The sequence below is a fragment of the Filicampus tigris genome, chromosome 18, assembly GCF_054856515.1.
Source record: "Filicampus tigris isolate MCC_2025a chromosome 18, RoL_Ftig_1.0, whole genome shotgun sequence".
In the NCBI taxonomy this organism is placed as follows: domain Eukaryota; kingdom Metazoa; phylum Chordata; class Actinopteri; order Syngnathiformes; family Syngnathidae; genus Filicampus; species Filicampus tigris.
Window position 1 is genome coordinate 46,737 of NC_141234.1, and position 13,264 is coordinate 60,000.

General features: G+C 42.9%; 3 protein-coding genes across 3 annotated transcripts in view; all 3 read right to left on the bottom strand.

Moving 5' to 3' along the window:
• Positions 1 to 405: 405 nt before the first annotated feature.
• LOC147131717 (zinc finger protein 385B-like) lies at positions 406 to 4,933 on the bottom strand. Its single transcript, XM_086014119.1, has 5 exons — positions 2,727 to 4,933; positions 1,508 to 1,648; positions 1,051 to 1,232; positions 787 to 888; positions 406 to 638 (listed from the first exon to the last, which is right to left on the bottom strand). Exons 1-5 carry the CDS (start codon positions 2,785 to 2,787, stop codon positions 438 to 440), a joined length of 687 nt encoding a protein of 228 aa, XP_085870245.1. The 5' UTR covers positions 2,788 to 4,933; the 3' UTR covers positions 406 to 437.
• Positions 4,934 to 5,081: 148 nt separating this feature from the next.
• Positions 5,082 to 10,347, bottom strand: LOC147131718 (ras-related protein Rab-25-like). The gene is made up of 5 exons (XM_086014120.1): positions 9,067 to 10,347; positions 7,523 to 7,718; positions 6,519 to 6,712; positions 6,194 to 6,274; positions 5,082 to 6,111 (listed from the first exon to the last, which is right to left on the bottom strand). Exons 1-5 carry the CDS (start codon positions 9,101 to 9,103, stop codon positions 5,984 to 5,986), a joined length of 636 nt encoding a protein of 211 aa, XP_085870246.1. The 5' UTR covers positions 9,104 to 10,347; the 3' UTR covers positions 5,082 to 5,983.
• Positions 10,348 to 10,494: 147 nt separating this feature from the next.
• ubqln4 (ubiquilin 4) overlaps positions 10,495 to 13,264 on the bottom strand; it is a 7,316-nt gene continuing 4,546 nt past the window's right edge. Inside the window, exons 5-11 of the mRNA XM_086014118.1 lie at positions 13,231 to 13,264; positions 12,863 to 13,091; positions 12,658 to 12,797; positions 12,406 to 12,489; positions 12,213 to 12,328; positions 11,925 to 12,129; positions 10,495 to 11,418 (exon numbers count right to left, since the gene is read on the bottom strand). The exon at positions 13,231 to 13,264 is cut by the window's right edge and continues 125 nt beyond it. Of these exons, the coding sequence (XP_085870244.1) occupies positions 11,266 to 11,418; positions 11,925 to 12,129; positions 12,213 to 12,328; positions 12,406 to 12,489; positions 12,658 to 12,797; positions 12,863 to 13,091; positions 13,231 to 13,264 (961 nt within the window). The 3' untranslated portion in view covers positions 10,495 to 11,265. The remainder of the gene's footprint in view (positions 11,419 to 11,924; positions 12,130 to 12,212; positions 12,329 to 12,405; positions 12,490 to 12,657; positions 12,798 to 12,862; positions 13,092 to 13,230) is intronic.

Sequence of the window (13,264 nt, forward strand, 5' to 3'; positions counted from 1 at the left end):
ACTAATTTAAATACTAGAAACACAAATTAAGATATTTTGAAAATTACAATGACTAAGTAGATTATCTTAAAAAATATTAAAAGCTAAAAATAATGATGTCTTATTAAAATATTCAAAAATGTATTTAAAAAAGCAACAACAAAACCACATTTCAGTAAAATATATAAATAACTAGCCCTAAACAAAGTACTGTACATACTTTAGCTTGAAGAAATATTTATAATTGAAATATCACAAAATGGAAACTTAACCTTTCGATGATTCATACAAAGATCACAATAATTTAAATGAAACAAACTTACAAAAATAAAAATGAAATTGCTACAATAAAATATGAAAATAAAAGTAAATGTCAGTACTCACAAAGTGGAGCTTGAAAGAGTTGCAAATCACAAACACCGCGCGTGATGAGCGAGGGGAAAAACCCCGAACTTTATTCAGTAGTGAGGAAACACAAGCGGCGGATGCATGAGTGCCTGCGGGAGGGGCGGAACATGGAAGAGGGCCGGGGCGGCGTTGGCAGCGGGACGGACAGGAAAGGCCGGCAGCGACGACACGCCGGCCGCCAGCTGGCCATGCAGGAAAGACGAGGCCGTCAGCGCCGGTGCCAATGCCGGTTTGAGCCGGTCGTGGTTCTTCTGGAAAAGGGCAGATTGGGGATGTTTTGTTGCCACTCAATCAGGCGCCGAATCAGGCAGCAGTGGAACATTTCAAACAAAGACAGCTGAGACTCACATATCCAAATTTGCAGTGAAAAAATAAGCATGAAAGGTTGTGGCAACTGACCGGCTGGAAGGTGTGCAGCCGCCGTCCCGGCGCGTACGGCTTGAATTTGGGCTTGGTTACTTTACCCGCCGCTCGGTCCTTGTGCCTCCGGCTGCTGATGTGCTGCAAGTACAAGAGCCGCAAAACCCTACTTTGAAATCCTATGACCAACAACAATGGAAAAAATAAATGAATAAAGTTTATTGAATGATGTTCAGTAAAAAAAGAATATATGATATATTATTATGCAGGCCAGTGAAGTGAATTTGGAATAGCGGCGGCGACCTGTTTGAGTTGCGTGTCCGAGTTGACGTGCACGTCGCAGATGTGGCAGCGGAAGGTTTTGTCCCGGAGGCCGCCGGCCGGCTCGGCCGGGGGCGTCTTGGCCTTGCTGCCGCCGACTCTGGGGAAGGACTCGATGGCGCCGTCGCCACTCTTGGCCTCGAGCATGGTCTTGTGCTTGGTGCCTCGACATACAGTCAACAGCCGAACTTTATTTGGTCGCTCGTCAGAGGCACTTTGAATGTTGCCAGTTGTGTCCTGATCCAGTTATAAGGGGGTGTGCACACTTTTGCAACCACATTATTTCACTTCATTTTTACTTACCCTCTTGAAACAATTGCCGGACATTTTCCAAAGGATTTATCATGGTCTCCTATTTTTACATCCCCAAATCTTTCCATTTGCAAAGGGCTGTGTCGACTTTTTGCACCCGTGGTTGCCTTTTGAGCATCTCACTCACCGCTGTTGTGAGCTTGCAGCTGTGAGGTCGAGTTGACGGACACTTTGCAGAGCGAGCAGTAGAGCGGCCGCTTGGCTTTGTCGTCATCTTGCGGCTCTTTTCCAGACATGGCGGCGGCATCCGCCGTAGCCTCGCACCAATCTGAAGCATGAAGTCAAAATGCTCAAGCCACACATAAACAGGAAGTAACTGCAAACATGGTGAGGGGACATTCGCCAAGGGGACATTTGCACATCAATGACAAAACAAAAAAAAGGCGTTTTTTTAATACGTGAAAACAAGAAATCAAAATGTTATTCTTGGCTTGCGCTTTTATTTAAGTGCAATTGAATTTGTCATATTTCACTATATTGTTTTTACATTTGACATAAAAACAACAAATAAAAGATGGATAAGCATGCCAGGCCACTAGTTGGCGATGTTTGCGTTTCGAATGAAAAAGCAAAACATTCAGTCACATTACTACGACTTAAGTCTGAAATGGTCATTTTCAAGAATAAGCTATAGAATAATAATGAAGTCACAATGTTATGGAGGGAGAAAATAAAAGTACTACAAGATGTCATAATTCTCAAAGGGATTTCGCAACACTAACTTAATTTTCAATCAAATGGGATTACAATTGTGACATAAAATTGAAGTGGTAATTTTCTGGAAAAAATCTCAAGAGCCAAGTTTTAATTCTGCAGGAAAGGAGAAAAAACAACCTCATTAGGAAAAAAATGTAGTTGTGAGACTAAAGTCACTATTACGTACGATTCTCTACAAAATGTAAAAGTCACTTGAAAAAAATGAGAACACATCATTTAAGTCTGAATTTTCATGTGGAAATAAAGTGCAAGAGAAAAGTTGTATAATATTACTGGATAAAAAAACAAAGAGTGTTACGAGACTAATGTCATTATAATCGGAGAAAAAAATAAAAACAACGTAACCTCTCAGACTTAAAAAAATTACATTCAATTAAAAACAGTTAAACTTAGGTGTTACGAGATTAATGTTCTCAGAATTTTGGGAGGAAAAAAAACACCAAAAAAATGTAATCGTAAAGTCAATTGATCAGCTTGAAAGCGGTTAAAAAGGTTTCATCCATTGTAATAACATGCTGTGCTGCATAAACACACACACACACACACACACACACACACATCACCATGGCAACACAACAGGTGACTGCTTTCCAATTTTAGGGTGAAAGTGAAAATTGTTTTGTACTCACCCAAATTCATGCTGGGCTTATCTGCAGTGTCCACGTGCGTTTGTGTCCTCACTGCTTGCATTGGCGCTGCTTCCTCATCTGCATCCTCCTCCTCCTCTTCTTAATCTTCCTCCTCTTCAACATCTCCTGGCGTGTCACGAACAAGCCTGCCCGCCTCCCCAAAGCGCTTTTTGAAACGCAATAGTAGTCAGGCTTGCTCAAATCACCCGAAAAGTGGATCAAGTGTCGCTCCTTGGACAACACTTTACAATTCAGGCCAATGACACAAACATTTCAACACTAAAGATGCAAGACAAATGTAAAAAAATAAATTGGATTGGGCATGAATTTAAAAAATAAATAAATAAAAAAATAAAATAAGAAAAGACAAAGAAAACATTGATTGCATTTCTTGTAGTTGAAATAAATATTTACATAAAGATACAAAAATTAAAAGGATAAATTTAAAAATATATAAAAGACAAAAGCCTTATCAGTTAATTAAAATACAAAATTAGTTTAGATTTTTTTTTAAATTAAAAATACAATAATAAAAGGATTTGAAAGGAAATGGAAAAAAAATAGCTAAAAAATAAACATTGGAATTTCTAAATTTAAATTTTAAATCAATGTATTTCTGGGGGGCATAAAAATGTAAACAAAAATTCAACTCAATTTAAAATTCAGATTCAAACTACACTTAATAAATTGAGGTAAATGAGGTAAAAAGCAATTAAAAAACACATTTAAAGTTTAAATTCAACTTCATTCAAATTTCAAATTTTACATGTAAAGTGAAGTGAAAAATACAATGTAAATAAAAACAAAAGCTTGAAATTCCAATTTAATTTTTGAATATGAAAACTAACAAAAACATAGAAATTTTGATTTGAATTCAAACTGAAAATAAAATGACTACATACAAATCAAAACCTCACATTAAAAGTTCAAATTAAACTCGGTTCAAAATTCAAAGTTGACCTAAAATTGAAATTAAAATGGCAAAACGAAGGTTCAAATATGAAATTTGATGTAAAAGACTTCAACGAAATGACAAACAAAAGGCTAAACACCAAAGTGTAAAATGCAACATTCCCAAACCAACCATTACAATTGGAAACCAAATTGGCCAATTGTGGGCCACCAGTGCATGTGTGCTTTGCACGCGTTGCGCTCAGCTCATGTAATTAAGTTAAGGCACCCCGATGAATTAGTCTAATGCACGGCTTGGGTGGGGGTTCAGTGGAGTGGTGCGTGTTGCCACTTGCAGGCTGCAAGGTGATCTGACCGAGGCGACTTGACGCCTCGCCTTCCTGTGGCGGAGTCACCTGATCGCCGCCTCTCCGATAACGCCGCCGTTGCCGCGGCAACCTGCAAGTGGCCCAGCGCACTGGATGGAGGGATAGCAAAAGGCGCCACGATGCCGTTTCAACAAAAGATGGCCCGCATTACAGATGAGCACTTTTAAGTCTTTTTTTTTCTCCTCCACAATTGCTATTCTAGTCTCGTAAAATCTGAATTTTCTTTTAGCATTGCAATTGGAAAATATAGTCTCATCAGTATTGATCAAGTCCAAATATTACCTGGAAAACATATGAAGTCAGAATACTATTCACATTGTCACTGAATGAAGGTCATGAAGAAGCTTTGAAGTGGATTTGGTCTGTGTTGCTACGTGAGCCTGCTAGCATCACTGTAATTAATATGCACGCACACAAAACAAAGTGTTCAGTTAATAAAATGGCTGCTCGTGGTGAAAAGGTCAACCAAATAATTGGCAATGTGCAGCCATTCATTCATTCACCCCGGAGGCGTTGGAGGTTGTTACCACGGCGACCACATTTCATATTCCCGATGAGTAAAATGTCAGCGCTTACGCTGTACTGTAAATTTCAAGATGTGAGAACAACACTGACATCTAAAGGCCAAAAGCAGACAACATGCCCCAGCTGTGTGACTCTGGACGCCTCTCAGGCAACAAAATCACAAAGAAACGTGCACGAGATTTGTGACAAGAAAAGTGAAAGGGTTACGTAAGGCAGTTGGAACGTTACATGAATCATTTCAGCGCAGAAAAAGATTGAGGTCATCATTTTAACGTTGAAAAATTGCACTGCAATCGAGTACTTTCAAGAATAAAATCTTAGTGCAAGCGATGTGGTTAGAAATGTGAAAGCCACATTCCACATTGGCAAGAATGCTGAAAATAATTACAATATTTACAATTACAGCCAAGTAACAATTAAGTTACTTGAGTGCACATTCATCACACTTGAATACTTGGAGTCTTTTTTTTTCTCTTCCTACGCCCACACTGGAAAAATGAATATGACATATTTTGAACTGGGGGGAGAAAAAAAAAATGCAACCTTCGTGTGAACTTCAAGAATTTATTGCCCATGTTTTCTTCTAAAACAGCTATGCAGCTTAACAGTTAAAGTTGGCAGTGGAATTTAGGAGAAAAAAAGCCCACGAGCAACCAAAACATGTGATCATGCACGTATGTATTTTTCGAGCTTTTTCAACATGCTCGGCGTTCCTCCGACAATTTTTTGGGCCAAGCTGCGAGCGAAAATCGGAGTTGTGATCGCGAGCTACGATGGGAGCTAAGTATACAACGAGCTGCGGTTTGGCACTTAATGACGTTCACTAGCTTGACGCTAACGCAATGTAAAAAGCCATAGATGGGCTAACGAAACTAGCATCCATGTTACAGTAATTAGAAACGTTTACTGCTACTTGAACACAAGTGGTAGCAACACATGCATACAAACAATACTCACTGGCAGATATTCTTTATCATCTGCAAAACAGGGCAACCATTACTGCAGCTTACTGAGCATAGCCGTGAACGTCTTTTTCGTGTGTTTTGCAGGTGTTATACTGCCCCCACACACCAAAAGGAGCAGCACGATGCCCATTGGATAAGCATGATGCACAAATTATTTAATTCTTTTTACATTGTGTTGAATTACATGCGTTTTTTTATAAAGTACAATACTGTAGAGTGCTATTTTTTTTTTAATTTTTAAAAACATGCTTCTAACATTTTTGTTGTTGGTGTTTTTTCGGGGCCGCTGGAATGGACTCAGAGAATTTCCATTCATTTCAATGTTGAGGACATTTTGTGATGCAAGTTTTTTTAAGACTGTGATCATGGAATAAATTCAACTCACGAGTCAAGGCACCATTGTATCATGAAAAACAAACGTACGCGGCCAATGAACAAAAAAGGGGAAAAAAAAAAGAGTAATCTTTTTGTTGTTGTTTTTTTTTTTTTACGAGCCGCTGCAGCATCGCCGTCGCTCCTCCTGGGCCTCGCTCGTGGCTCCGACCGTCCCCGACAGCGTCACGGCGCTGATGGAGCCCCGCGTCACCTCTCGGCTGGCGACCTTGCGATGGATCGCTGCGGCGTGTCGGATGGATGAAGAAGGCGTTAGTGAACGGCAGCAAACAAGAGGCGAGGTGAGAAGACGAGCGGAGCGCACCCGTCAGGACGTCGATGAAGGCCGCCTCCACGTTGGTGGAGTCCAACGCTGACGTCTCCATGAACATCAGACCATTGTTCTCTGAATGCAGACGGACGGAAAAAAAGCAACAACATAAAAAGCTATTTTTGCAGGACTGAAGAAAAAGTCTGAATGCTTCGGTCTCAATTTCCCCTCAAAACTAATATACAAGTTTAAAGTCGGCATCCGGAGAAAGAACAACATTTGGAATGTTACACGATTCGAAGTAAAAGTTGAGGGAAAAACAAACATAAGAGGAACGCGACGACGAGAGTCAGTCAAGCGTTGTCAAATTTGTCAAAACCTGCGAAGGCGCGAGCCTCGTCGGCGGGCACGGTGCGCAGGTCCTCCAGGTCCCTCTTGTTGCCCACCAACATGACCACGATGTGCGGGTCGGCGTGGTCGTAGAGTTCCTTGAGCCAGCGCTCGGCGCTCTCGTACGTCAGGTGCTTGCTGATGTCGTAGACCAGCAGGGCGCCCACCGCGCCGCGGTAGTAGCTGAAAGCACACGTTGCTAACTCACTCACTTGCGCCAGCGTTTGCTCAACTACTTTCAGGTGTTTTGGAAACTTGACTTCTAGGACAATTTGGGGGAAATGACAACTTTGGTCTCAGCATTCTACTTCTGTCAGATTTTCTTGTATTCGTTCAACTATCAGCTCATAAGACTTTTTTTAGTTGCCCAAGCCATCATTGAACTTTTTCCCAAAACAATTTTTAGGAAGTAAGTGCTATCTTTTACTGCCTTGCTAAAAGCTAAACTTGATTTAGGCTAACTATAGTGATGTTTTTTCCGGTACGCAAGTTGCGCAATATTCCATCTTCTCTCTCTCTCGTACTATATCAACATTTTGATCTTAAAGAGTTAAATATTGAAATATTTAAGGGTCAAGTGCCCAGCTCTGCTCGTTTCTTTATATTTTTGACTTCAGTCTCATCACTTTACATCATTTTTTTTCTTAACAGATTTTTTTTCTTGCAAATTGCATATTTAGACTGTTATGCCTTTCTCATACTTTCACGACTTTGGTCTTGTATGACTTTCTTCTTAAAAATTACAATTTCGCATTTTACCTTGTAATAATGACTTAAATTTAAGAACCTTTCAAGGTTCCTCTGAAGAAATTAATAGCTTAGTCCTGTGATAGGCATTTTTTTATCCTACAGAAATTCCCCCTCAAATATTGTCATTAAAAAGTCAAGTTTCTCAAAAATGACGACTGTACTGTGTGTGTGTGTGGGGGGGGGGGGGGTGTGTGTGTGTGTGGGGGTGTGTGCGTGTGTGTGTGTGTGTGTGTGTGCACGCACGCCGAGGTGATGGCGCGGTAGCGCTCTAGGCCGGCCGTGTCCCACACTTGCATCTTGATGGTGCAGTTGTCCAGCTGGACGGTGCGGGTGCTGAACTCCACGCCGATGGTGGTGCGGCTGTCGTGGTTGAACTCATTCTTGGTGAAGCGCGTCAGCAGGTTGCTCTTGCCCACGCCGGACTCGCCGATCAAAACCACTGAACAAAACACAAAAGAGGCATCAACAGCACGCCGTAAAATGATGTTTAGATCTAGCTGCTGTTACACATCTGAGCTACAGGGGGCGCTGCCACACCCTTCTACAACCTGACTTGGCTCATTTTGGTTGAGTCTCTTAGATCTCATTTGTATAGAGCGTTTTGGGAAAAATAAAATACTTCACTAAATTAAGTCGAACAGTCTTGGGCATTTTATGATTTTTCTTTATCTGGGAAAAGAAAAAGGCAAAATATTTGTTTGGAATTATAAAGACAATGAAAACGTTTTACATTCTTTTTGTTGTGACGATAAGACATTTTCCTCAGAAACGTGCCACTAAATTTGGATGAATTGAAAACAGAACATTAGTAATGCATGACAAATTTGTCAATTATGTGGCAATGTTGGAAAATTTTTTTGCGATGAAGTCTCACATTTTGATTTTTTTATGTTTATTGCCGGCAATGACATACATTTTTTAATTGAAGACAATCACTAAATGTACGTACGCTTTAATATATATATATATATATATATATATTTTTTTTTTTTTTAACAAAAATGTCATTCAGCTCTTTTTTTTTTTAATCTACAAAAATTATGCATACTTGTGGGACCGCAACAATAACAAGTGACCTGTTTCTGAAGAATGTGTCACAAAACGATGAATGCATTTTGCAGTACTTTCAGAACATGTTAGTTTTTTGCAGTGACTATATTTTTCTTTGGTAAACTTTATTTTCCTCCAAAATTGTGATGGAATATTACAATGTTTTCCCTTGTTAGTGTTCATCTGAAAAGTATTGATTTTTTTTTTTTTAATAATCTGCCTTCAATTCATTTTTCAGGAACACAGCGGGTAAATAAACAAAACTGAAGCTACAGCAAATCCAGGATTTGAAATGACCATTTCTTTTTGACAATTTCCTAAGACTTGCAACGTTTGATTTGAGAGAAAGTAAATGAGAACACGATCAGTGACAGAATCTGATAGCGCTGTTGTAAGGTGATAAAAAATGGACTGTATTGGGAACTTACAATGCATAGCGCAATTATTTTCAAAGTATCACCTAAAGCCTTCAGAGACAACAGCCTAAAATGTAGCAGTTTAATTGAAGCACTTGGTTTCTTAGTTTGCTGGTCCTAAAAAATAAAAATAAAAAAACACTCCTTGATGGCAAATTGCAATTGTTTCGCTTGTGTACATTCAACCACTTCATCCCATCGGGACTCCAAAAGGGTCAAATCTGACATTCCTTTCACACACATTTCAACCTAATTTGCCACGTCAGAGGAACAGAATCCAGCTCAATCACATCCATTCAAACACAGTCGACATGGACTCACCTTTAAAGACAAAATTGTACGTGTCGTCCGACGTCATGCTGCAATCGCTCGCTCAGGCTTCTTTCCCGCCGTGACGCCACTCGACATCAGAAGCCCCCCCGGAGAGAGTCAAGAATACATCCAGTCCCCTGGCCTCTCTCCCTCCACGGCAGGAAAGTGTCGAAGTGCAAGAGAGAACCGGTCCGACTGCATCCGTAGTTGCATTTCCTGCCTTATCTCGGGCTGCCGGTGGTTGGGGAGGGCGGGGGGTGGCGCTGCCCTTCCCTCATCAGCTGACGGGCGCAACCGGTAGAACCACTAGCAAAGCTGGCCTGACAGGTGGCGCACCTGCCGCGGACGCACCTGCATCGAAGACGACGTCTATGGCAAAGATGTCGGCGCAAGGCTAGACTCGCGTTGTTGAAGATGCCTTTCGTTAACTCATTAATCGGATGGCTTTCATCCTTTTCACAAAAGATAATCAATTACAAGGGCAGAAGAAGCAGTAGTTGCTTGTCCGAGCCACACGGGGGTATTGCTTGCTGGGTTAAAACAAAAATAATAATGATAATAATCCATCCATTTTCTGCACCACTTATCCTCACTAAAAACATTTGAAATGACAAAACCTGGCAAGCTGCAACTTTTGGCTCTCATGGTTCGGATTAAGCGATTTGAAGAAAAACAACGTTAAGAAATAAACATTTGAAGTAAAATTTTGCAAGGCTGCTACTCTTGGTTGAGTTATGCTCTCATTGTTTAGACTGAGCATTTGGAGGGGAAAATAACAAAAGGCTCCGACTGTTTTTGTTGGCAATCTTTTGTGATTTAGCACAAAAAAACCGGTTTTTTTTCTTTTACTTGAGAATGTTTTTGTGATGAATTTTAGATGTAGATTGACAATGTGCTTGTATTGATTTGTTAAACAGATTTCAAAAAAGTCAGAATTTGCTCCAAAATTTTGTGACTAACCAAAACCATGGCAAAAAAAAATGTTTTGCACAAATAACAAGAGATCGTAAACAGCTGTAGTTATGTCAGAGCCGTAAATTGATCATTTTGGCTTTCATGGTTTGGATCAGTTCGAAAAAGACGTTTGTCACTGACAAATTAAGATAAAAAATGTCAAAACTCACAAAGTTTTGTGTTTAACAAGACAAAAATGCCGTCGCTACTCAGTGATTTTAAGAGCTTAACGTTGGTTGTCTGAATCAACTAAGACAGGGTGCAGACAGTTTTTGACCACGTTTCATTTTTTATTTTAGTACAGTACCGTTAAAAGTTAGTTCTAACATGTCCAATTGGGAGATGGATCTTTTTCCCCCTGTTTTGTTGTTTTCAGCCGAGGTCAACAAACAAAGCAAAGCCGGAGAAGCAGTTGCCATGGTTACCACAACTACAATGCTGAGATTTTCCAAAGGAGAGAAACAAAAAAGGTATATGACGACCTAGCGCTAGATTTGTTTATTTTTCTTTAGAAACATATGGCAGGCCATACTAGAATTGTGTTGTGAAGCCAACTGTTTTCATGGTTTAATTTAAATGCACCTCAACAAAACAAAAGAAGTAAATCATCAGATTAAAATGAAAGAAAAGCCTCATTTTGCTTCATTCATATTGGCGGCGTCGACTGCGCCAACTCTTTGCGTCCGATAAGTAAAGTCCTGTGATGTGCAGAGGCGTGGATTGAACTCGGGACCACCCTTCATTTGTCCACCCCACATACACATACACACACACACGTACACGTGGGGGTCTCGCATTGAAGGGGAGGACACAAAAGGCACAGCAGCGGTGCCTCAGACACACAAAGACACTTTTTTTTTTTCCTTTCTCTTGAACCTGGAATGACAAACTACACGTGTGGAGGGCATCATCTGGAAAGCGGCAGCCAATCACGTCGCGTGCTTTGAGCTCGGGAACTGAGAGGCCGTCCCACTCTTGCCAATAAACGAATGAGACCAGCCATCGAGACACTGAGTGGATGACGCCAACAGAAGAGGGGCAAATATTGGAATGGGGGGCGGCGGGAGGGAGGCGGGGTCTGACAACAAAATGGAGTTGTCAGATCTTGCCAAAGTGTCTTTGTAAAGTTTGGGGAGCGATTTGCGATACTTTGAGTCTGTGGATGTGGCGTGGCGTGCGTGTGCATGTGCGTGTGTATGCAGGGTGTCAGTATGTACTGCATGTGTGTTTGCGTGTGTGTGTGTGTGTGTATCTTTACGAGGGCTGCGAGCCCAACAGTCTCTCGATGGCGGCGTTGATGTCCCCTCCGGTGGCGATGAGGGCCTGCAGGTTGGCCTCGCGGTTGATGAAGCCCATGGCGTTCAGCTGGTCCAGCTGCGACTGGAAGCGGACCTCGGGGGTCTGGTTCTGGGGTAGGGGGGACACACACAAAAGCTCATTTGTAAAAGGGATTTGACGCGAGATTGGAACTAACGATAGCTTTGCGCCATTGCTTGTGAGCATTTCAAAAAAAAAATCAGATATACTGTTATCATTGTTTGTTGAACGACAAAATCATTCTCTTAACAGTGGATGACTACTAAATTATGTGGAGTGCCAAACATCCGAAGCCAAACAGTGTCTGCATAATAATGGAACGAAAATTCATTAAAAAGTTGAATGCTAATAGACAAAATCTTGAAAACACTTAAATGTTCTTTGTTGTAAGCGTTACAGCATCAACAAATAAGTTATTTTGTTCATTATATACAGTATCTTTCAAAAATAATTAGCTGATTAATCAGTTGTCTGAATTTCTTTCGGCCAAATATCACCCCAAAAAATTCAGATCGATTGGGCCCAACTGAGTAACCTTGATTGATCATCGTGACGGGTGTGAACAAGCAATCTACGCTGTGTGTGCGCACGCGTACCGCTGCTCCTCCTCCAGCGAACATTTGCAGCATCTGTTGCATCAGCTGCTGCTGAGCGGCGTTCGGCGGCGTCCCGGCGCTGCTGGGCGAGGACGCGGGGTTGTCGGTGGGTGCGCTGCCGGCCGCGGGGATGCCGGCCGCGGGGATGCCGGCCGCGGGGATGCCGGCCGAGGGGAGGCCGCCGGGAAGGCCGCCTGACATCAAACTGTGGCAAACACGAGCCGCACGGACGTCCAAAAAAGGCCGTGGCGGAAATGTTGATTGCGTTGATGCCTTTGTGGGCCTTACCTGGGCATGAGGCCGGGAGCTTCTGTTTGCAGCGTCTGTAGGCCCTGTTGGATCTGCATGAGCGCTTGCATGGCGCGCGGGTTCGTCATCACCGACAACGCCTCTGGGTTCTGCATCTGAAAACAATCGGATAATCCCAACGGCGGCTTGGCTCATCGGCTTGTTGGGAAACACGAGAAAACGACTGCGCTACCTGCTGCAGAAAGACGGGAAGCTGAGACCGGAACTGTTCCTGCAGCTGTGGGTTTCCGGCAAACAAGGGATTATTCATCATAACCTGGGAAAAAACGGACTAAGCGTCACGAGCGACTCGGTCAGACCATCACACACACGCACAGGCACACACATACGCACACAGACAAACACACACTGTGTTTTTCCAGTTACGGTTTCTTCGGATTTTTTCTTTTTTGAAAAGTCAGTCTGCTCATGATAAAGTAGCCACCTGTGAGGCCAACTCCGGGTTCTGGGACAGCGACTGCATCATGCTGCGCATGTAGGGAGCCGACAGCATGTTCTGCATGAGCTGAGGGTTTTCCGAGATCTGCTGCAGGAGGCTCTGCATGCCCGGACTGTTGAACATTCCTGAAAAACAACATTTGGTTTGCCGGCGGGTCGTCTGACCGCAGAGTGCAACGTCTCCTTCTAACCGTTTCCCAGAGCGCTGGGGTTGACGCCCAGCGGGTTGGACACAGTGGGGTTGGTGCCGGCGGCGGGGGCGCCGCTGCCTCCCGCCGGGCCGCCGCCGCCATTCTCCGGGGAGTTCGAGGCGTTGGGCGGACCCCAGGGATTGGGCAGGGGCTCGCGGTTCTCCGTCCGCGACGGCTGGACGCCCGAATCGGAGCCACCGCCGAGGGCCGAGAAGGGGTTGTTGCCAAACTGGCGAGGAAGGAGGTCGCGCGGATGAGACAAGCGGCGGCGCTAGGACTCTTTCAATGTCGGCAATCTCAAATTGGGGCCAGAGATTGCGCGTGCGTGTGCTCTTTCCAACAAAGAAACGATTCCAGCACAAGTTTACCTGCTCCCTGGCGGCGCTGAACATGGGCTCCTGG